General features: G+C 38.7%; 2 protein-coding genes across 3 annotated transcripts; one reads left to right on the forward strand and one right to left on the reverse strand.

The window, feature by feature from the left end:
• Positions 1-489: 489 nt before the first annotated feature.
• On the reverse strand, positions 490-13,180 carry LOC139952969 (uncharacterized). Its single transcript, XM_071952317.1, has 8 exons — positions 12,888-13,180; positions 12,507-12,571; positions 12,161-12,254; positions 10,255-10,337; positions 9,211-9,371; positions 8,294-8,422; positions 5,881-5,972; positions 490-4,967 (listed from the first exon to the last, which is right to left on the reverse strand). The coding sequence occupies exons 1-8, from the start codon at positions 13,048-13,050 to the stop codon at positions 4,480-4,482; spliced, it is 1,275 nt and encodes a 424-aa protein (XP_071808418.1). The 5' UTR covers positions 13,051-13,180; the 3' UTR covers positions 490-4,479.
• Positions 13,181-16,216: 3,036 nt separating this feature from the next.
• Positions 16,217-22,060, forward strand: LOC139952997 (GDP-fucose protein O-fucosyltransferase 1-like). Of its 2 annotated transcripts, none has more exons than XM_071952370.1 (7): positions 16,217-16,447; positions 17,097-17,257; positions 18,871-19,047; positions 19,608-19,741; positions 20,323-20,515; positions 20,823-21,062; positions 21,648-22,060. In XM_071952370.1, exons 1-7 carry the CDS (start codon positions 16,318-16,320, stop codon positions 21,861-21,863), a joined length of 1,251 nt encoding a protein of 416 aa, XP_071808471.1. In that variant the 5' UTR covers positions 16,217-16,317; the 3' UTR covers positions 21,864-22,060. The 2 variants fall into 2 exon arrangements, with proteins under 2 accessions (XP_071808471.1, XP_071808472.1); XM_071952371.1 differs by lacking the exon at positions 17,097-17,257 and adding an exon at positions 17,716-17,840.
• The last annotated feature ends 630 nt before the right edge of the window (positions 22,061-22,690 follow it).

A 22,690-nucleotide genomic window follows, 5' to 3' on the forward strand; every position in this document is an offset into this window, starting at 1 on the left:
GATTGCGAAAGCGGACAATACAATGGATGTGTAGGGTTTAAATGTTTTATATTTAAAATTTCTCCGAGGGAGGGAAGCGCCACGGCTTGTAGAATAAATATTGATGTAAACTGAGCAAATACTAGAAAGTTCTCACTCTACGCGCTTGCATAAGTCAACATCACAAGTTGAATTCTCAACGGTGAGGAACCATTTCTCGGGCAGTGACTTACAAATATTTATAAATAGTGAAAACAAAGTACGTACATAGGAAAATTTGGCCTCCAAAAGAAAAGTTCTTCAGATCAATGTTTTATAGGGTTAGAAGCTACGGGTTCATATAGTAGTTTAAATCGAAATAAAATCAACTAAAACAAATTCGAAATGAACAACTTCAAATGAAATTAAATCAACAGTAACACAATTCGATTGAAAGCTTTAAAATAAAAACAAAATCAACTGAAACACGATACTGAAATAAAAATAATTCTCTGTGTTTATTTAATTTGTCGTGAATGTTTTGAATTCAAATGAAGACACATTGAACATGACACTGACAAACACTTCAAAATAAAATCAACAAGAAACAAAATTAACTACAATGAATGCGTTTGATTTAAAATTGATCAAGTATTAAATAATAACCGACTATAAGAATAAAAGAGCAAAACCAACAATGCGAGTGTTGTTATTGCAAACGAAACGAGGCCCATTTGAGGCGATATTGGCACGTCACTATATATTGTCACGTCGCTATACCCCCCCCCCCCCCCCCCAAACACACCAGTGCTTCCATCAATTTCTGAATCGGTCCTACAGAGAAACACATAGCGAACAACTGTGTTTACTGCCACCAGCGTCTCAGAATGAAACCACTGTTTCATGTTTGTTTTGTGCCTAATTGACGCCGTTGTTGATATTATGATGTTGTTGTTGTAGAATGTTGTGTTGATTTTGGCTCGGGGTCGACTGTGGGAATCAAATTATAAACCATACTATGAGCTTAACAGTCTCTCAAATCTTGTTAATGATGGCGTGGGAAGATACAAAAACAACACTTGAAATAAAAGGCAGTAACTTAAGCTCACTATGTTCTTATTACATACACAAAGTCAAAATGTCAAGACAAGATTGCAAGCAATAACAGCGAAAGCAATATAGCTCATGCTGCATAATTGAATGACTTTCGATCCAAGTTAAAGGAACACGTTGCCTTGGATCGGTCGAGTTGGTCTTTGAAAAGCATTTGTGACCGTATGTTATAAAATGCAAATGAAAAGAAAGATATTTTAAAAGTAGAATAGAATGATCCATACAAGTATCACTCGAAAAAAGCGTGGTTTTCCTTGTACCTCGTCGACAGACACGTTACGCGAGTCAAATTTGTGAATCCCATAAATGGCTAACCGAGTCAGTTCGCAAAGTAAAAGGCAACCATGCAATTTCGAGACAAATGTGTGTGGATCATTGTATTCCACTTTAAAACATCTTTGCATTCTATAACAAACGGTTACTGACGCTTTTCAAAGACCATCTTGACCGATCCAAGGCAACGTATTCCTTTAAAGACAGTGGACACCATTGGTAATTGTTAAAGACTAGTCTTCACAGTTGGTGTATCTCAACATATGCATAAAATAACAAACCTGTGAAAATTTGAGCTCAATCAGTCGTCGAAGTTGCGAGATAATAATGAAAGAAAAAACACCCTCCGTCACGCGAATTTGTGTGATTTCTGATGCTTGATTTCGAGACCTCAAGTTCTAAACTTGAGGTCTCGAAATCAAATCCGTGAAAAATTACTTCTTTCTCGAAAACTAAGTTACTTCAGAGGGACCCGTTTCTCACAATGCGTTATACTACCAATCTCTCCCCATTACTCGTCACCAAGAAAGGTTTTATGCTAAATGATTATTTTGAGTACATGTAATTACCAATAGTGTCCACTGCCATTTATAAGTCTTGTTATACGCCAACTTATTTTTTCCTCCATGCCCTCGCTACATTTTCACTTAGGACTGTGATGACCATTTCATAACTGCCAGTTGTAAAAACAGAGCAATATTGATTGGAATGCTAGTCTGCTAGCTAGGCCAGACAAGAGTCGCGCGAAAGTATTTAAAGACATCTCCCAAGAGATGTCTCTCAGAGAGGATTCAAATCTCCTCAGGCTAAACTCACAGGTCTTTCTCTTTTGTTTTATATCTTTCATGATTTACCCATTTTACCCCGGAGTATAATACAACTGGTGAGACTACAAGATAAAGGGATAATCATTGAGATTTAAGGGATCAGAGAAACCGCCACTATTTCTCTTCTGTCAGAATGGAACTCAAGACAAATCCCCTGGATACCATTTCCTCGATAGGTTATTTTTACAACTTCAAAAAGGTCACTTCCTATTATTAAAGGGGGCGTTTGTATCCAGTACAGCCAACCGCAAAGCAAATTAAACTTTTCATTGTATAAACTGAATAAAAACTAAAGGTTGGGGAAATGATTATTTAACTGATCAACAACGAATGATTTAAAAATAAACTTGGATCAATAATTGGATTAGGCTGGCTTCTGCAGTCAGGACTTTTCCCCAAATTTTGATGAAATCAGCATAATGAATTTAACATTTACACACACTGTTGATCCCCTGCTGCGGAAACACAGTGACCACATTCAACCTGCTCCGGATGTAAACAATACAGGGCTTTAGTTTGGCCAATCATTGGCCAAACAAACAAGTTACTTAATAATAGACCCCTTGCACAAGACTTTACAAACTCATAAATAGCGCCCTCACCGAGTATAAGGAACACCTACCAGCATTGCCACTGCTTTGGAATAAAATACCCCCAAACAAAATTCAGCGCATACATAAATCCATACAATATGCATAAATTCATCACAGAAATTGATGAAACAATATTGCAAATGGCACAAAAAGTTGCTACAATTTCAAATTGAGTCTAGTTCTTGTACACACAACAACAATTTTGTCCGTCTTAAAAATCTGAACGTCGGTAAACTATCACAAGGGGGTTTAAAGGAAAAGCTAGCAACAGACAACTTCTTTCAAACAACGTTGGTATAACATCTATGATTATGAATTGCACTAATCAAGAAGTTGCGATTCGGTAACTAAATGACCAACTTCTTCTTGCATTGTGAAATCCGCAGCTTGCTTGGTAGGATTCGAACCCACAACCTTGTGATGGCAAGTTTTGCAGTCTAACCACTGGATCAGTATCTAACTGAAATAACTTCTTCTTGCATTGTGAAATCAGCAGCTAGCTTGGTAGAATTCGAACCCACAACCTTGTGATGGCAAGTTTTGCCGTCTAAACACCGGATCAGTATCTTACATTGTTAAACAGTATCTAATTGTGCATGGCAAGTGCACACTCTAATTGTTTGTCCTCACCGATGGTAGCCGATACAACAGGTCTATAATACTCATGATACACAACACTTCATTAAGCACATAACTCAGGAGCCTCCACACCAACTCAAAACAGGCATGAATGATATTTGGCCCTTAGAAAAAAAGTAGCGATATTTTTGTACAAGAGCCGATCTTACTGTACACAAGGTGACGTCTTCAATGGACTTTCCAGACTATTCAATCACAATTTGTTTGATTTCTCTCAAAACCCCCCCAAAAAGGCGGAAATCAGACTTAAGTAGGAATAACATCGTTCCTAACAAAATACAATGACATATACTAAGTTTTTTGTTACAAGATTCAAACAAATTCAACTTTAAAAAACCCTTAAAGGGATGCTGCAGTGAATTCAAATAAAACACTTAATTTTGCCGTCACTTATTTCTGGTATGTATTAAACATCAATATTAATGTGTTTTGTTTGTTCCCGACATATCTGACTTGCGTAATTTGTTACCGCTTGTGGATTGTTACCGCCCCCCTACCATCGACGTCACGTCGGGAACTCAAACATATCGTCGGCAAAAAGAGTCTGGTCCCTAACTAGGTACCAGGCCACACAGTGCACACGTCTCTATAGGCATACAGCCAGGGGGCCCCGACGGCTTGGGTTACCGACATGACATCACGTTTATGTAAATCAAGGCTCCCTTTTAGGGGCGGGGTGGGCTCCCCTAATCTCTTGAAAACCATTTTTAAAATACTTGCGAATTAAATAAAAATAAAATAAAAAAAATGTTACACTGAAACAAAACTCAATAAAATGTAGGCATTTGTGTATCTACAAAGCATTGTAAAAGTAGAAGACATTTCTTTAAATTATTGCCAACAAACTGAAGCCACGTGTAGGGAGGCATCAGTTATAAATTTGAATCATCTACACCAATCAGCAGCAAGGAACAGACGCTGTTCTATCACCAACTCCGAGTTAATCAAAAATACCCAAGCGAAATTATATTGAGACGCTAAATGTAAAGATTTGTGTATCTACAGCAGCATTGAAAAAGTACGAGACATATCTGTAATTACTGTCAACCAACAGCAGCCATGTTTGACAGTTGTCTCTAATTGTGTGTTGGATGACCAGGAGGGGGTGGAGGTGGGGGCGGAGGAGGGGGCGGGGGAGGAAACTGCATGTACGGAAATGACGGAGGAGGTTGTTGGTAAGAGTAAGGTGCAAAGGGGGGTGGAGGTACGGAAGCTGGAAAACGCCCGTAGTGCTGAGGAGGAGGTTGATGTCCTTGGGGCAGTGTCGGGTTCCCAAACGGCGGATTCCCAAACCCGCCCTGTTGCCATTGACTCCAATAATCAAAGTCACCGTGGGGATAACCACCACTGGGATTACCTGAATACTGATCTGGAGTATGAGATACTCCCTGCTGATAGGATGAAGCTTGGTAATGCCTCGGATCTTGAATCCGTCCCGGTGGAGGTCCCTGGAACTGAGGGGGTCTCATCGGTGACTGAGACATACCCCTCCCCCTTGATGGATGAAAGGGTGGGCGTGACCTTCCACCATGACCCCATCCACCTCTTCGGTGATTGTTTGATTCTAAGATACAAAAGAAAAAAATAGATGTGTTTTGAAAAGATGATGTTGATCAAAAGCACTGGACACTATTGGCCATTACTCAAAACAACCATTAGCATAACGTAGTTTTTTAGAAAGAGGTAATTTCGCACTCAAATATTAAAAGACTTCAGGCCTGAAGCCTTTTATTAGATATCTGAAAGCACAAACAATTGTGAAACGAGGATGTTTTTCCTCTCATTATTCACTTGCAACCAGTCAAGTCTAAATTTTCACAGATTTTTTGTGTGTGGATATGTTGGGATACAAACGGGAGATCACTGGTCTTTTGAGCCATTATACACTTTCAGTTCAGAATGAAAAAAACAGTTTTACAAGATTTACACAGATTTACAAATAATTTACAGGGTTTACAGAGGGTAATGTTGAAAGAGTTCTCTTGAAACATTTTTCCATGAAATGCTTTACTTTGGAGAAAACATCAAAACAATATTAATTCTTGATAGCGAGAATTACGGATTTATTTTAAAAACATGTCATGACACTGCGAAACGCGCGGTAACAAGAGTGGGTTTTCCCGTTATTTTCTCCCAACCCCGATGACCGATTGAGCCTAAATGTTCACAGGTTTGTTATTTTATATGTAAGTTGTGATACACAAAGTGTGGGACTTGGACAATACTGTTTACCGAAAGTGTATAACGGGTTTAACAATTACCAGAGGTGTCCAGTGCCTTTAATGGAGTTGGTCATCGATACTCAATAAATCGTCACCGCTAGGCCATGATCATTCTGCTCTATTAGTAACATAATTGAAGGCAATCCATCACAGCAGTCAAGTTTAACAAGAATTTCCTGCATTTTGTGAATCAATTACGGACCTACGGCCGTGTCAGGAAAAAGGAAAAGGTCAAGTCACCACAGTACACCTTACCATGGTTACCGGGATCCCGGTTTGATGAGCCTTGATGTCTTAAAGGCTGGTTCTCAGTCGTTGACATGGCAACGCCCTGCGAGTTATCTCCTCTACACATAGGAAATGAAAACACGTCATCAGTTTTAAATTAGCTGGAGGTTCTTGGAAACAACTTCAAGGGGAGCTTTGCAACTTGTGATCACAATTATTTTGACACCTCCCTAAAAACCTCCCTGCTAAAATTGACGAGATGGCTGGAGCAGCAGAATGGTTTTGAAGAGATCTCATGCACAGGACGTAATTTAAGAAGGACGCCCTTGGTCAAAAGAAGGTCGTCATTGACTCACGCTTTGTGCTGCGCGTGCAAGATATTCTTTTTCCATTGTATCGTTACCATTTCCCCTTTAAGATGGTGGCATGATGGTGTTAATGCCTAAAGGTACATTCTTTTAAAATTTGCAAATTTCACAAGATACTCTTAGCATCTTGAGTAAAATGGTGGAGAACAGTTTGTGCCATGCCATTCTGAAGACTTCATTATATTTAAAAAGGTACACGTAAACAAACTTGGTGGTGTTCATGTCAACTTTTTGTTAATGTCAAATGATCGCAATATTTTATGCTCTTTATTCACTGCACAAATATTGCGACTCGTAATAATTTATCTAGGGTGATATTACAATGTACAGAGTTTCATACGGAAAGATCGGATTCCATTCTTGTCTAACCATCGGGGTTGACGATGATCACTGTTCCAGACAGAAAAGAGTCTCAGGTTTTTAAAGGTTCAAATTGAGACACTAGGATGCGACAGTTTTAGGCATCGTCGGCCACAAGAAAAGGTCAAACTAATCCAGTGATCATGCGGCTCCTAATCAACAAGACACATTGACCTATTGACTTCTTTAGCAGAGATAGGTTGCAGCCGAATCAAGCGACTTTGGCTATGGCCATAGTCATTGGCTGTAGCCGTACTAGCCACTGTTACCATAGCCACTAGAAAAGTCATTAATTTGGACACTGCTTGATAAAAGTAACATTCTTTAAAAACAAACTAACATTTTAAAATGGGATAATAATGATAATAATGCTTGGTTCCCACAGTGCTTTACTTACACCATCTTATAATTTTAACGGCAAGCTTGTCAGTTTTTGTTTAACCATAAGACCTATTTATATGGCGATTCGTAGCTGAGGGGTTCAGCACACTAGACTCAAGCTCTGATATTTCTGAGTGTGGGTTTGAGTCTCGGTCACTTGTGTCTTGATTTTAAAGTGACACACTTGGCCAGTATTGCTTTGTTCTTCTGATAAGAACCCGGTAGTGCACTTGTTAGAAGGAGTTCACTAGGCCTGGGCGAATAATTTGAATACCCGGTTAATGGCGAATAGGTTTTCCTATCCATAACCGCAAATGCCTTTTTTTTCTTAACCCGATATCCGCAATGGGCGCGAATACCTATTTATAAACCGGATAGTTCTGTAATTACAACCAAGAAACCGGATATTCTTTAATATCCGAATATCCGCGGACGTCGGGCGACAACTGATAGGAATGTTTTGTCTGAATCCTTAAGAAACTTCTATTAAGACAGCATAAAACAGCATAAATTAAGTATTTTATTATGCTCACCTCCGTGAAGAGTTAAAACATTGACATTTCTGACGTAATTGTTCAAAGATTACGAAAGTTTTCCTTCACGTAGAGTCAATCACGATCAAAAGAATTAGCAAATCGCCATCTTTAAATTAGATCCAGTTATTTTTATGAATGAACCAAGTGACACTGTTTAATAGCACCCTCTATCGGCAAAAAAAACTATTCCAATATCCGGTTAATTTCGGACAGTTGGCCAGTGGTAACCGAGTACCAAAATTTCACTTTTCGCCCAGCACTAGAGTTCACCCAAGGGTTTGTTTCACAAAGATTGTCCCAACTTAGGACTAGTCCTAGGTAGTGTTGTAGTCGTGACCAGGGGCCAATTTCTTAGAGCTGCTTAAGCAAAAAATGTGCTTAAGCACGAAAAAAGCTTGCTTATTTTACACATGTTACTGCCCAAAATTTCATGCCACATACATTGCTTGTGACTGGTATTTAGCTGTTGTTTACTTAGCATAACAATTGGGTTGGGTCTTGGCCGGTAATCTGATTTTACTAAGCAAAGATTATTTTGCTTAAGCAAAATTTTGTGCTTAAGCAGCTCTATGAAACTGGGCCCAGTAAACCTGAGACCAAGACCAAGACTTTCCTGCTAAAATTGACGTGATGAAAAAGACTTTAGAATAAAACTCATGCCCATGGCATCATTTGAAAAAGGGCTTTGGACAAGGGATGTTTCCCTGCCAAACTCCATAAGTGGGAAACCAAGAAGTGTTAGGAAAGTTTTCAAACTAAAAATGCAATGGAGTACAAACATGAGGTGAGACCTACCTTTGCCTCTTGCGTTTGTCAGCTTTCTTCTTAGCTCTGATCGCTCGTTCCTTTTCATCGTCGCTGAAGTCCAGGCACTCCGCCGGTGGCTCTTCATCATTTTCCCATGATGCATCAGATCCCTTTATCCTAGCAGATGTAAATTTGATGCAAATTAATGCAAGACAGAAATTATTTGCTTGAACGAATCTGTTGTTCAATTTGGTTCCATGAATAATAGTGTTTCTTTAATGTAGTTCGGACACAGGGTACACATCGATAGCAGTGAAAAGTATATCGAAGGTTTAGTCTCACTGTAGGGTAGAGACGTATATTGGGAGAGTAACGATAATTTGCAAATAGAAGATACTTTGTTCCACACGAAACGCATGGGCGAACACGGGGTGCCAGACTAGTTGTAAGTTCCACTTTCCTGTAAAACTTTACTCCCATAAATGGCCGACCATGTTAGTCGACGAGGTAAAAAAAGAAAACCAAGCAATTTCGAGGCATATTCGTGTAGATCATTGTATTCTGCTTTTACAGTATCTTTTCAAAGACCAACTCGACTGATCCAAGGCAACGTATTCCTTTAACTTAAAGGATTGTCAAATTGTTGGGAAAGCAAGCGTTAACAACTGTGTTTTAAGTGTCTGCTGGAAGAGAGTGGTGTTGAGCATTATTTTGTCCGAGGTCTTCAGGAAGTGATTTCCAGAGTCTTGGCACTATGTTTGGAAAGGCCCTATCCCCCTAACTGGCCTACAGAGTTTGAGGAACATGAAGTGTATTGGTGATAGATCTAAGGAGCTTCAAGCAGCCGGAAGCTCAAGTCCCAAGCCCAAAACTCTAAAGCTAAGGTAAATATTTTCTTGATCAGAAATAAGATGCATGGGTTATGCCTCCCAACAGGTAAGCTGCCTCATTTTATAAATACGCACTGTTTGAGTTTCTGCGTGAAGACGTAAGAGGTGATGTCTTGAACCCCAGGAGCAAAGAAGACGGGCATCTTCAGCTCGATCTTAAGATTGACGATTTCACTCGGACTGTTGAATCTTACAGTGTAGAGCGGACATGGCACTGGGCCAAACACTTCAAAAACCTACAGGGAAATAAGACAAGAGTGATTACAAATTTAGGAAAACAGTCCAGTCTTGAGCACAAAAAAACCCAGCTAAGCATAACAAAATAAGGTTACCAGCCAACCATGTCACATGTACAATTTATGACTGGTGGTATCCTGCTCATTTCTGCTAAGCAGCTCTATGAAATTGGGCCCTGTGTTAAAATTTGGGGACCCTGTGCTCAAATTTGGGGAGAAAACCGGCCAGAACGCAGGAATCTTTAGTGGACCAGAATCTTTACTGGACCAGAATCAAGACCTGAACACCACAGGCCTGATTTCATAGAGCTGCCTACAAGCACAAGAAGCCGCTAAGCAGAACAAAACTATGCTTACTAGAATAAGGGTACTATCCAACCATGTACAATCTATGACTGGTGGTATCCTGCTAATTTGTGTCAAGCAATATTTTTTGCTAAGAAGCTATATGAAATTGGGCCCTGGGTTCAACTTTTAGGAAACAGTGCACAAGAATGCAGGACTGTAACTCAGAATTTTTGATGGACCTGGGGTCGATTTCATAAAAGAGTTAGGACTAGCCTAAGAGATATCAAAAACGTACAGCTAGTCCTAAGTTAGGACTCGTAACTCGTCCTAACTCGAGATAAGACTAGTCCTAACTCTTTGTGAAATCCACCCCAGAACTTTATTTACAAAAACCAGGATCAGACTAAAAAGAGATAAGAATCAAAATGAGAACATGTTTTTATCATCTAAACTGTCTTAAGAAGGGGTGATACTCATATTGAAAGATATTTGTGATACTAAAACTCAGACAATTGAACATCATTCTTGCGAGACAATGTTCATATTGAAAAAAAGACCACCATATTGGTTTTGGAATTGGTTCAAGGTTGCTTACCACTCCGATGGCCTGTCTGTCTTCTCTGAACAGAACCGTGTCTGCATCGATGGCAGTCGTATTGTGATCTGATTGAATTACAACTGGGACAAAAAGTATAACACAAGTATTAAGTATCCTGAAAACAACACTTGGAGAGTGTTAGACCGGAAAAGTAATATTACAGAAATTATGTTGGATTCATTTAAAGGCACTGGACACTATTGGTACAAGTAATTACCAAAAATAATTGTTAGCATAGAAAATTACTTAAAGGAACACGTTGCCTTGGATCACACGAGTTGGTCAAGACAAAAGCGTTTGTAACCGTTTTTTATAAAATGCATATGGTTGGAAAGATGTTTTTAAAAGTAGAATACAATGATCCACACAAGTTTGCTCGAACTTGCCTGGTTTTCCTTCTACTGTGCGAACTAACATGGTCGGACCATTTATGGGAGTCAAAATTTTGACCCCCATAAATGGCCCTGATGTGTTACTGTCGACGAGGTAAAAAGAAAACCACGCAATTTCGAGGCCATGTTTGTGTGGATCATTGTATTCTACTTTTACAACATCTTTCTACCCATGCATTTTATAAAAACAGGTTATCAAGCGCTTTTCAAAGACTAACTCGACCGATCCAAGGCAACGTTGCTCCTTTAATGAGGTAATGAGCTGTTGATAGCATAAAACATTGTGGAAAACCACTCCTTCGAAGAAATGTACCTGTAGTTTTTGAGAAAGAGGTAATTTCTCACTGAAAGGTTTGAAGTGAATTCGAGACCTCAGCTGCGATATCAAATTCAAGCATCTGAAAGCACACAACTTCGTGCAACAAGAGTTTTTTTTCTTTCATTATTATCTCTTAACTTCAAGGTCCAGGTGAGCTCAATTTTTCACAGGTTTGTTATTTTTATGCATATGTTGAGATACACCAAGTGAGAAGACTGGTCTTTGACAATTAGGTGTCCAGTGCCTTTATATGTGGATGTGTAAAGAGATTCAGTCAAGCCTTGAACTATCTAACTCCCATAAGTGCTCAACGCAGTGCTCAGTCAGTTGGGAAAATAGAATGTGCTGAGGATCACCTCGGAGTCTTAGCTTTAACCATCGGCTTGAAGCAGACAATACTTGTACAAATGGATATTATAACAACCCTCTTACTAGTTCTGTATTCTAGTTGGCTAAAACACAGTCAAGTGGGGTTAACTAAATAGGCTAGTGCTTTAGATTTGCGCCACCATGAACTACACATTCTGCAGGACACCTGGGCGCGCGTTGTTTGAGGGCAATAGTTCCCCATGCGGGTAAAGTCTCGAACAAAATTGCTGGTCACAGCACCCTCTCATGATGTGAACAGTGCACAGCAACTTAAAAAATGAATCTGGGGAAACTAAAAGGGTTCTTTTAATTGTTTAAATAACTTTTGATTAAATTGCTCTTAGGCAATTTGTTCAATGTAAAAACAGATTAGTAAAACCCTGAAAAGTTTCTCTTCTAACTTTGCATACAGACTGGTATTGGGTGTGTTTGATTAGCTTCCCTGGGTCCACCCTGCGGTGCTCACTCGGTTGAGATCATGAAAAGAGCTTATCAAACGATCACACTCACCCTTTCGTGGTGACGTCATGCACCTCTCGGGTCACCCCCAAGTGACCCACTTCACAAGCAGGGCACCGGGGGCTGACCCGGGGTGAGCCCCTGGGAACGACGTCAAAGCTATTTCGAACACCCGGGGGAGACCGGGATCGACCCAGGGAAGCTAATCGAACGCACCCATTATTTGGTCTCTAGTGCACATCTATTTCTTCCTTCGGGCCTGTGAGTGACCAACGAGAGGGACCTATTAGGGTCGCTCACAGTCTCTCGTTAGATAGACATGCATCAGTGACCTCACTACCAGTTCATTGTATAATATTCTCACCAAGTTGACCAATGACGCTTGAAACTTCGCCAATTCTTTTTATCTCTTCATTGGAATCTAGAACAACGTCAACCAGCTCCACCTTGGGTAAATCCTCCAATGGGAAAAAAATAAAATAAATTTGCTAAACTTAAAAATTCCAAAATTCTGACTTATAATGATAAACAAACACATGATCAAGTATAACACATTCCAGATAAAAACAGTTGTGCTCGAGTAGCTGTAAGAGAAACCCCTGCAAAATTTTAAAAGAAATTATTAAAAGAAATTCTTTTCAAATTCTTGAGAAACCTTTTACATAAATGTTCATCATTGAAAGAAAGACTCGGTGAAGCTGTGAACTTACCTTGATGAGAACCTCCTTGAAGGTAGATGGAAGGCGGCGAGAGACGACCTGGATGTTCTTCATCGCTATCAAGAAACAAAAAAAGGAGACTGTTGAATCACAGAGTTTTTGTTATGAATGGCCTTTTGTCAGGGTTGTGGCTGAGCAGTCTACATGTAGTTCACTCAACCCGAGCCCTGGTGCTATCAGCAGCAGAGTGTGGGTTGACAAAGAGTGGGTTCGTACCCTGTCATGAGAATGTGCCCTTGAGCCGAGCAAAGCGCTAAAACGTGAATACTTCATTACCTTACTGTAAAAATTTACCTCAAAACCGGAAAGCATATTCTGCTTTGAAAGACCAACACTCTGACCTTGATTTTTTCTTGATTTTTTTTTTTTTACCTGTCAATGACGCCTCTATAGCGAGGGTGCCTGTCATCATCGTCAGAACTTGAAGAATCACTACTTGAGTCTGTGGAGCTCGAGTCCTCTTCAGTATCACTTTCATCGTCAGATGATGACGAAGATGAAGAAGAAGAAGATAAGGAGCTGTTGATGTTTTCATCCGTTTCTTGAATTTGCATCATGTTTTCAACAGCTATTACATGGTCCTCTTGTTTACACGTAGTTGTCACAGTATCGGGAGAGTTTTGTGATTCACTGACACAGCTTGACAGGGCTTGGTTAATATCGACACTAATGTCAGTAAAAACATCTCCTTTACTGTCTATTTGACACACTGACGACTGTGGATCTGTGAGAGTTGGCGCAACATCTAGTGTGGTGCACTGTTTGGGATCTGAGATGCAGAAATTATTATCTTGAGGCTCTTGTTTAATTGTTATAATCTCTTTATCACATTCTGTAATGATGTCTCGATGTGATTGAGGAATTTGGTCTTCTTCATCCATCTCCATTGTTCTGTATCTTCAAGAAAAAAAAGAAACAATATTTGGTTGGTTTCAAAACAGAAAATTTATCACATTATATGTTGTTGTTTTTCCATGACCGGGCACTAATTCAAATAACAGTCAAATAAAAAGATTTTGCCTCATGAAAGATAACATCAATTTGTTATTATGACTAACTAAAAAGATCTACAAGTTCTCTTTTATGCCCACAGTCAGACTATGGAACGCACTCCCTGCAGACGTTGTCATCGCTCCCATCAGTTACTGTCTTTACTTTAGGTCACTCACACATCTGATCGTCATCTGACCACACCCATAGATAAGTTTCAACTAGTGTTGCTTTTACTTGCACCTCCTTAGCTTTTATACATCATCAAGAAGTGGACTTTGTCGAGAACCTGCATAGATGAAACATGATGAAACCCATCCCAATCCCACCCACCCACCCTTACCATCATGTCTAACTCTAAAGTAAAGAGTAAGAGTAAAAGTTTAAAGGAACACGTTGCCTTGGATCGGACGAGTTGGTCAAAACAAAAGCGTTTGTAACCGTTTTTTTATATAATGCATATGGTTGGAAAGATGTTTTAAAAGTAGAATACAATGATCCACACAAGTTTGCCTCCAAATTGCGTGGTTTTTCTTCTACTGTGCGAACTAACACGGTCAGCCATTTATGGGAGTCAAAATTTTGACCCCCATAAATGGCCGACGTGTTAGTCGACAAGGTAAAAGGAAAACCACGTAATTTCGAGGCATGTTTGTGTGGATCATTGTATTCTACTTTTACAACATCTTTCTACCCATATGCATTTTATAAAAAACGGTTACAAACGCTTTTCAAAGACCAACTCGACCGATCCAAGGCAATGTGTCCCTTTAAACACAGGCCACAGCTATGTACAGTAGTACATCGTTGCGTTGTAGCTCATGTGGAGCAGCGACAACCTGACCTGACTGCACCTGACCTAGACTAGGGTCCTAGGGTAACAAGCCCGCCCCCCCCCCTACTTCTAGAAACTGTAAGGCCTCCCCTGTGAGCCTTATATATTAGGGGTCACATATTTAGGGCTTTTTTAACGCTATACCTTTTTCAAATCAGCGTTGATGGGTGAAAGTGAGAGTAGGATGGGGAATGCTCATAGGTGTACAGTATACAGGAAACTTCAGTTCTGGCTGGCTAACGGTCCCAAAACTTTCACTCATCAACACTGATTTGAAAAACGTATAGCGTTAAAAAAGCCCTAAATATGTGACCCCTATAATAAGGCTCACAGGGGAGCCTTATAGTTTCTAGAAGTACCCCCCCCCCCCTCACATCCCAAGTTTATTTAACAAAATATATATAACATTTAAAATTAAATGAAACTTTTCAACTTTTGCCTTTTCCCCATCCATCCATTATATGCTGCCATATTTTACTTTCTTTTACAGTTTTATTAATAAAATGGAGAGCAAAGGTGCTGGCAGGATATGGAAAGGTTAGTTTTTTCACTAAAACTTTGTCAACAAAACTTGAACTTACATGGAATGCTTGTCAATGTTAGCACAAAAACACGCAGTTCTTCAAAAGGTCCGCACAGCAGTTGAAACTTGCAACACGTCCCACCACACCACCACGAGCAAAACAAGCGAGGTCTAAAGAAAAACCAAGCACATGTGTTTTTGTAAACTGCATACAAACGTGCACACAAGTCTCGTCTCCCAACCACAACACAATCCTTTGCACTAAGTTTAGGGAACAGAACCAGACTGTAGCGGAATGGACATAACAATTTAACTGAGGGCGCACTGCAAAATGTTCTCGTCATCTTGCCCTCAAGAAAGTAACGAAAAAAGAAAAGTTGAAACATTTTCATGTCTGCCAAAATATTGTCATTCCAAACATACTGAATAAATCAATGTTGTGAATTGCAAAACTTTAAACAATCTGACCAGTGAAATTATAGACTAACGAAAGTGTATATATTATTTTTACATGAGCATTTTATTAATTTTTTGTTAGCCTATATAATAATATTATAATAACACTGTGAAATTAAAGGCCCAATCGCCTTTGGATATCTTCATTGTCTCCTTTGGAAAACATATTATTATCCAAATCCAAATAAATACCTTCTGTGGCGATGAGTGCTGCCTTGGAGGAATAAAGAACCGGTTCAAAATTTCTATGTGATCAATGAATTACTTAATTTAAATTTTTAGAAATATAGTTCTGTTTATTATTAGTTTTATTATGTCTATTAATATAAATTTGACAAATTCAAACTACAAGAAAAGTATACGAATAGGATAAAACTCTTAAAAACATGTACAAAATATAGGCCACCTAGTTATAATTAATAAAAACTATAAATTTTATTTTTGGCTTTTGAGTTTTTTTCCAAGGTAAGTTTGCTTTGTATATATTTAATCTTAATTTGATCAAAAAGGCAATGTCAATTAATTGTCAATCAGTGAAAGTGCACAGACAGTTCAGGGTCAAATAGAAGCTCCCTTTTACATCAAGGGGAAACAAAATAAGAAGGTACAGAAAAGAACCCATGGCTAAAGTACACGTGTCCACTCAGAGAAAACTTACTCAGAATTGAACCATCGGGGCGTGACTTATCCTAAATATAAGTTGACCTTAAAATATAACCTTTCGACTCAGAAGGCAAACAAAAGCTCTTTTATTATTCACTCTCACCGACCTCCAAAGGGTACACCAGTCACCGAAAGATAACAAAGGCGGGGTATTGTTATGCTAAACATGCTCACCTGTGTGCGGTTTCGGGGAAGGTTTGTACACGTGTACATACCAGACAGGGGTGTTCCAAATCGGGTACAACTTTCACCCACCGTCCCAAGCCCACAAGTGTTGCCTTTCCTGCAGTCGTTTTAACATCATCTCGTAGGGGAATAGTTACTTCTAGATCAAGATGGCGAGACTTTCCTTGGTGGTGTCTTTGGTTGTTGTCTTGATGATGAGGATGTCAGAAAGCAGGAATACTGGTGCATCTCTCGACTGGGATGCGTCTAAAGGATACGTCTTATATTGCCCATGCTCAGGTAAACATCAACAGAAACCGTCCATCTTTTACGTTCTTGAATTAACAAAAACCATGTTCTAGAAACACTACCTCCATGATTGAAACGTGCACTTTCGGTGGATGATTAATTAGTTGCAGTCATTAATTAATTATAAAGTGTTACACAACAGTTGATTAATGTAGAAAAGTCCATAAAATTAAACATTCTGACAGTGGGTGTGTGATCATAGGGAATGATTGTGATGTTTGCCAATCAACGTATAGGGCCTACATAAAAAAAATTGATGTTTTGTTTGATGGTAATGAACGTAATGGTTAATTTATTTATCGGTCAAGTGGTTCAGCCATGATTACCGCTGATTTTTCCACCGAGTAGAATAAGTGTTGTCTCTTCTAAATTATTCAAAGGCAAAACAAAAAATGAGAGAGATTGGATATTGGCAGTAGCTTTGTTTCCTCTTGTTTCAGCTTTGCCGAGTTCACTTGTTTGGAAGATAACAGAAACAAGTCCCTTTTTTATGTTGACCTGTGTTTTAAATAAGTTTTGAAACAAAATTTTGATTGCGGAATGGCAATTATTACAACTTGCTGTATAAAGGCCAAGAAATACATTATAGAGGATTACTGTAGTTTTGATTTTAAATTAATATTTTTGTCATAATGTATAGGTCGGTTTACAGGCCAGGTGGAACAGTTCCTGGGTGCCGTTCAATTTGCAAAAGCTGTGGGTCGAATTCTGGTCGCACCACCTTTTATCATGTACCCATGTGGTCGGAAAGACCGCCACGACCATTTTGGAGTTCAAGTGCCTATCCATATGGATAGAAATGTAAGGATTTATTTACTGTAATTTATGCAGGAGATTTGAATATTCATCAACGAGATATGAATATTCAACTCCCACTGCTGACGACACAGTTAGTCTGAAACACTGCAAACTCATTCAGGAACTGTTCCACCAGGTTTATAAACCATTATCAAAAGTTTGGATGAGCTGCCCATCGCGAATCATTAGCTTATCAGGGCCCAATTTCATAGAGCTGCTAAGCACGAAAAAAAGTAGCTATACGCACAACAAAATCGTGCTTATACTGGAATAAGGTTAACAGTCAAAGTACCATGTCACGTGTACAAATTCAGACTGGTATCCCGCTCATATTATTATCTGCTCAGCAGAAAAATGTTAAGCAATATTTTTTTTTGCTTAAGCAGCTCTGTATGAAATTCAAGCTCTGTTGTAATTTTTCTTCAAAGAGCCAAACTTGTCATTATCATCCTTTTATACAGGTCGATTTGGTAACCAGGTGGAACAGTTCATGGGAGCGTTGCTTTTTGCATCCAAGGTTGACAGAATCTTAGTCGCCCCTCCGTTTATTTCATACCCAAGCGCCCTTCAGGAAAAACCGAAAAATGTAAGATATGAAGCCACTTAGGCCGAGTAAAAAAAGAAACATGTTTAGCGTCCTGGTTTCTAAAAAAAAAAAATGAAGGAGGAGGTTTTTTTCCTCGTTTTTTTTTTTTCAAGATATAGCCGCCATTCTTAATGAATTTCAAACACCCATTGTTTTGTTTCTACTGTTCACAATACATAAAATGAACTATGTTGGACGAGACATTGATAACATAAAAAATAACATAATACTTTTGAAAAAGGAAGATAAACGGCCTTTTTCTAAAATGGCTGCCCGACACATTTTTTAAGATAAACGGCTGGGCTACTTTTAAACTATTTTTTTTTTGCTGGGATCATTAAAATGTATTCCTTTTTTTCCATTAAAAAAAAATCATAACAATAATAAATCATAAAAAAGGAAGCGGCCTCTTAAAAGGGGGCGGACGAAGGCACTTAACATGTTTCTTTTTTTTACTTGGCCTATGATAAAAAAAAAAATCATCGGATAAGTTTGGCAAAAATATATTTAGTTTTCACAATGAGTTAAATCATTACGATCCGGGTAGGCCATCTCCCCTATCTACATTATGTGGCCAAATCATAAGATAATAATAAGTGTGTCCACACACAAAAAACTGCTGAGTCCACACAATTAAGCATAATAATTGTAATAAAAAAGTTTAATATTAATGGACAAGCCAAGACAAGAGAAAAACTGGAACGAAATCAAGATGTAAAAAAGAACAAGTAATTTGTGAAACGTTTGAGTGGATAGAATCGTTTGTTTTGGAAGGTCGAGACCGTGAACAATTCAGAACAAAACAAAACAGAACAAAACAAAACAACAATGAAGAAAGTCCATGGTCACTGAACTATTTATGTGTATAGCACAGCAAATTGCTGGACAAAGTGTATCAGTTGCTATAATGTAATCTCAATTTGGCATTCCCCACAGTGTGCACAAAAACAGTTGATCCTAAATTGTTTGCTATGCAGGCCGAAATCGTTCACCGATGGTAATATTTCTTGTTTATTATTTTTATGTCTAGGCCTATGTCGCATTCGACGAATATTTTGAGATGGAGGAAATCAAGAAATATTACCCCAACGTGATCACCATGGAAACTTTCATGACAGAATTGGCGCCACTTTATTGGAAGGAAGGCAACAGATTCGCTTACTGCTCGAGCGGACTGGCAGATAACAATGACGGCAAATGCACAAGGGTAAGGAACGTAGATCATTCAGGAAAAAAAAGAACTTTTGAAAACTAGGAAAGTACTTTATAAAAACGCACTAAGCCAGCATATAAATGAAAACAATAAGCATTAGGTGTCCGACGAAAATGAAATAATTTATATTTGAAGCAATTTCTTTAAAAAAAATAGTGTGCAAAAATCAAGGCTTTGTTTATAATACTGTATGAAACATTAAAAAAGGTATTTGTGCCACCACTCTTGTATCTTTGACATAAAGGCAGGATAAATTTTATTAAATTGTGAACATTTGTGAAAACTCTTTTGTTGGACCATGTGTGCTTTCAGATAGGAATAAAGACTTCTAGCTAGCAGTCTTTTATTATTTTAGTGAGAAGGTACCTCTTTCTCAAAACCTACGTTACTCTAGAGGGAGTCGTTTCCCACAATATTTTATACTATCAATAGCTCTCCAATGCTCGTTACCAAGTCAGTTTTTAAGTTAATATATTTTGTTATGAGTAATTACCCAAACGTGTAAAATCAAGTTATAGTTTATATTTTATTAGTAATTTTATTTCTTTTGACAGGACGGAAACCCATTCCGTACATTCTGGGAGGACCAGGGTATCATCTTTGACGAGAGCACAGTTTGGAGAACAGAATCCACAAGCTTACATTACAACATAGATTCGACAGACACTGCTAACGAATGGAAAAAAGAGTAAGGCACCCGTACTTATACTTTTTCCCGCAGCAAACTGAGAAAAATAATTGTAGTGTGCAGTATTGCTTCAAAATGTACCCAAAAGTGCTGAGTAACATAAGAAAGACAGACAAGTTACGAGCAGAAAAGTGGTCAAGAGTTACAAAACTACGCGAAGGAGTTTGTCTAATCAGTAATTAAGTTTTACAAAACAATATTCTGCCCCCGATTTCACGAAACCCATCGCAAGTAGCGACGCATCGTAGGGTTTGCGATGCGTCGCAGACCTATTAGACACGTCGCGGCTGCGACGAGTTCGCAACTTACGACGTGTAACCGGTCACAACTTGCACTTGCGACGCGTCGCAGCGCTTCGTGAAATCGGGGGCAGGAAAACTATCATTTAGAAAGAGCTTTATAAAACACAGATTGATCTTTAAATGACAGTAAAATACGTCCAATGTCGCACACATGTTGCACTGGGAAACAACTTTGAAAACTCTCAGTGCCATAATAATTGATGTCAATTTTCTGCGATGCCTTAACAGCTTTTTTGAGTGAATATTATTTTGGGTAATTTTGTTTCCGTGTTGCTCTAGATTCCCTGCCTCTGAGCACCCAGTCCTCGTTCTGATGACAGCACCTACCTACACCCCAATCAGTCCCAAGACCGAGGGGCTTCAACATTATCTCAAGTTCACGAGCATCATCAGTGAGCCGGCAGATCTCTTCATTGAGAAAAGCCTCCAAAGACCTTACTGGGGTCTGCATCTTAGAAATGGTGCTGATTGGGTAAGGAAGTTTTGTTTGTTTCTTGTATTTTTTTTTGCCAGAAAAAACTCCACAATAATGGACAATAACAGACACAAAAATACAATGACTATGTAAACTACATAGGAACCCGAGGAGTTGATATTTACTAATTAAATTTACCCATTATGAGTAAGTACATCGAAAGATGTTTCCAAGTCGAGAAGAAGCATGCCAAATACCTCTGTCCAACCAACTCGGTTCTTACATGATCACTAAGAAAAGCTATTGCCACGATTCAGTCTACGGGGTTTGTCTTAATGGATTATCTATTTTCTTCCAAAATCAGAGCCGTACTTGTGAGCTTGCCAAGGACTACCCTCATCTCCTCAGCTCACGCCAGTGCACCAGAGAGGAGGATGATTCCGTAACCAAGGAGATGTGCATCCATTCCGAGGAGGAGGTCATCTCAGACATCAGATCTCAGATCTATCTTGCTGAGGAGACAGACAGAGAATTGCCCAAGACCATCTTTGTGGCTACTGATCACGTGGCCATGGAGGAAGAACTACAGGCAGCATTCCCGGATGTAAGATAGTTTTTACAAACTTCGTTTTCAACGGCATTGTGTTGTTTTAAATTTATCAAAGACTATGAAATGTTTCAAGTAAAGTATTTCACTAGTTTGGGGCAATTATTACACTCTATAAACTTGTTCTGGATGGGCTTGATTGCAAGTCCGGCCTGTGGGTGTGCTGCTCCAAACGGCTGGCAACACATCCCATCACTGTGACTGCGTTAACAGTTGCCCTGGCAAACAGGGCCCAATTATTTCACACAGCTGCTTGTTATCAGAAAACACTGCTTCTAAATTTCATGCTTAGCAGAAATTAGCAGGACACCAGTAACAAATGGTACATGTGACATAGCAGTTTCACTGGCAACCTTATTCTGGTAAGCAACATTTTGTTTTGCTTAGCAATAATTTGTGTGCTTAAGCAGCTCTACGAAATTGGTCCATGTGAAGAAGCAAGGCAGTCTGGCTACCACACAATGGCTAATATTAAAACCATACCAGAGTTTAATCTGAGACAAACGCATAATACCACCCTTTTTATGATACAACATCCAGTTGAAATAATTTATATCTTGTTTTATTTTGTTGCCACCTTAGATCAAGATCGTCGCGTGGGGTCCGGATCTCGACCAGATGGATCTATACATCCTCAACCAAGCAGACCACGTGATCCTCAACTGCGTATCAGCGTTCAGCGCCTACGTCAAACGCGATCGTGACGTCAACGAGAAATCCGTCGCATTTTTCGGCTACATGGAAACGCATAAAAAACTGCCTGTAGTCAAGAGATCTCCGTTCCACGAAGAATTGTGAAGAAATGTGTATTAAGGTCAAAACCAAAATGAATATCTTTGTAAAAGTCTGTAATAAAAATTATGTTTGTTTGCTCGATGGGGAATCTTTCTTCCAAGCTTTTAAAGGGACAGACGTAAGAGAAAATAACATCGGGGAAAGATGTTCGTTCAAACGAAACAAAAATATTCGTTCAAACGAAAAAAGCTTCGATTGAACGAAGATATTGTTCATCCGAACGAAAATTGTTTATACTCGATTTTGTTTGTACGTACATTTCAATCCAAATAAAGAAGATAAATAAAACTGGACCAACAAACAAAACAACAAACATCGCGCATCGACGTATACAAAAGGACAAGCTAAAATAAATTAGTCGCGAGTAATACATTTTTTGTGTGCCATTTGAATTTAATGCCGTAGTATTTTGTACTTTTATATTTTGAGTAATTCTTACCTTTTTGGTACTATTTTCATTTGTTTACTTTCTTGCAACAACTCGTCCTTTTTTTGAAATAAAATTATCATAAAATTAAATGTTTTCTTGTCAATTAATGAACCATTCACAATGTGAGTCTTTCTAACACAAAATGACCCATGAAACCCCTGCAACGACGCAACTATTGATTTAGTTTGGTGCACTTCAATTAAATATTATTGCAAGTGAGCCAACTGCACGCTTAGTATGTGTCTTGAAAATTTCAAAAAGGGGACGAATAACAAAACTTGAAATCGAAATTGGATCGATAATTTTTTTTAAAGTATCGATCTGCAAAAAATCTGCTAGTCGCAGCCGGCAGGCTGAATTATAATACAGTTTTACAATAAACATTATAAAAATAATGTTT

Source organism: Asterias amurensis, chromosome 21 (assembly GCF_032118995.1).
Source record: "Asterias amurensis chromosome 21, ASM3211899v1".
NCBI classification, from domain to species: Eukaryota; Metazoa; Echinodermata; class Asteroidea; order Forcipulatida; family Asteriidae; genus Asterias; species Asterias amurensis.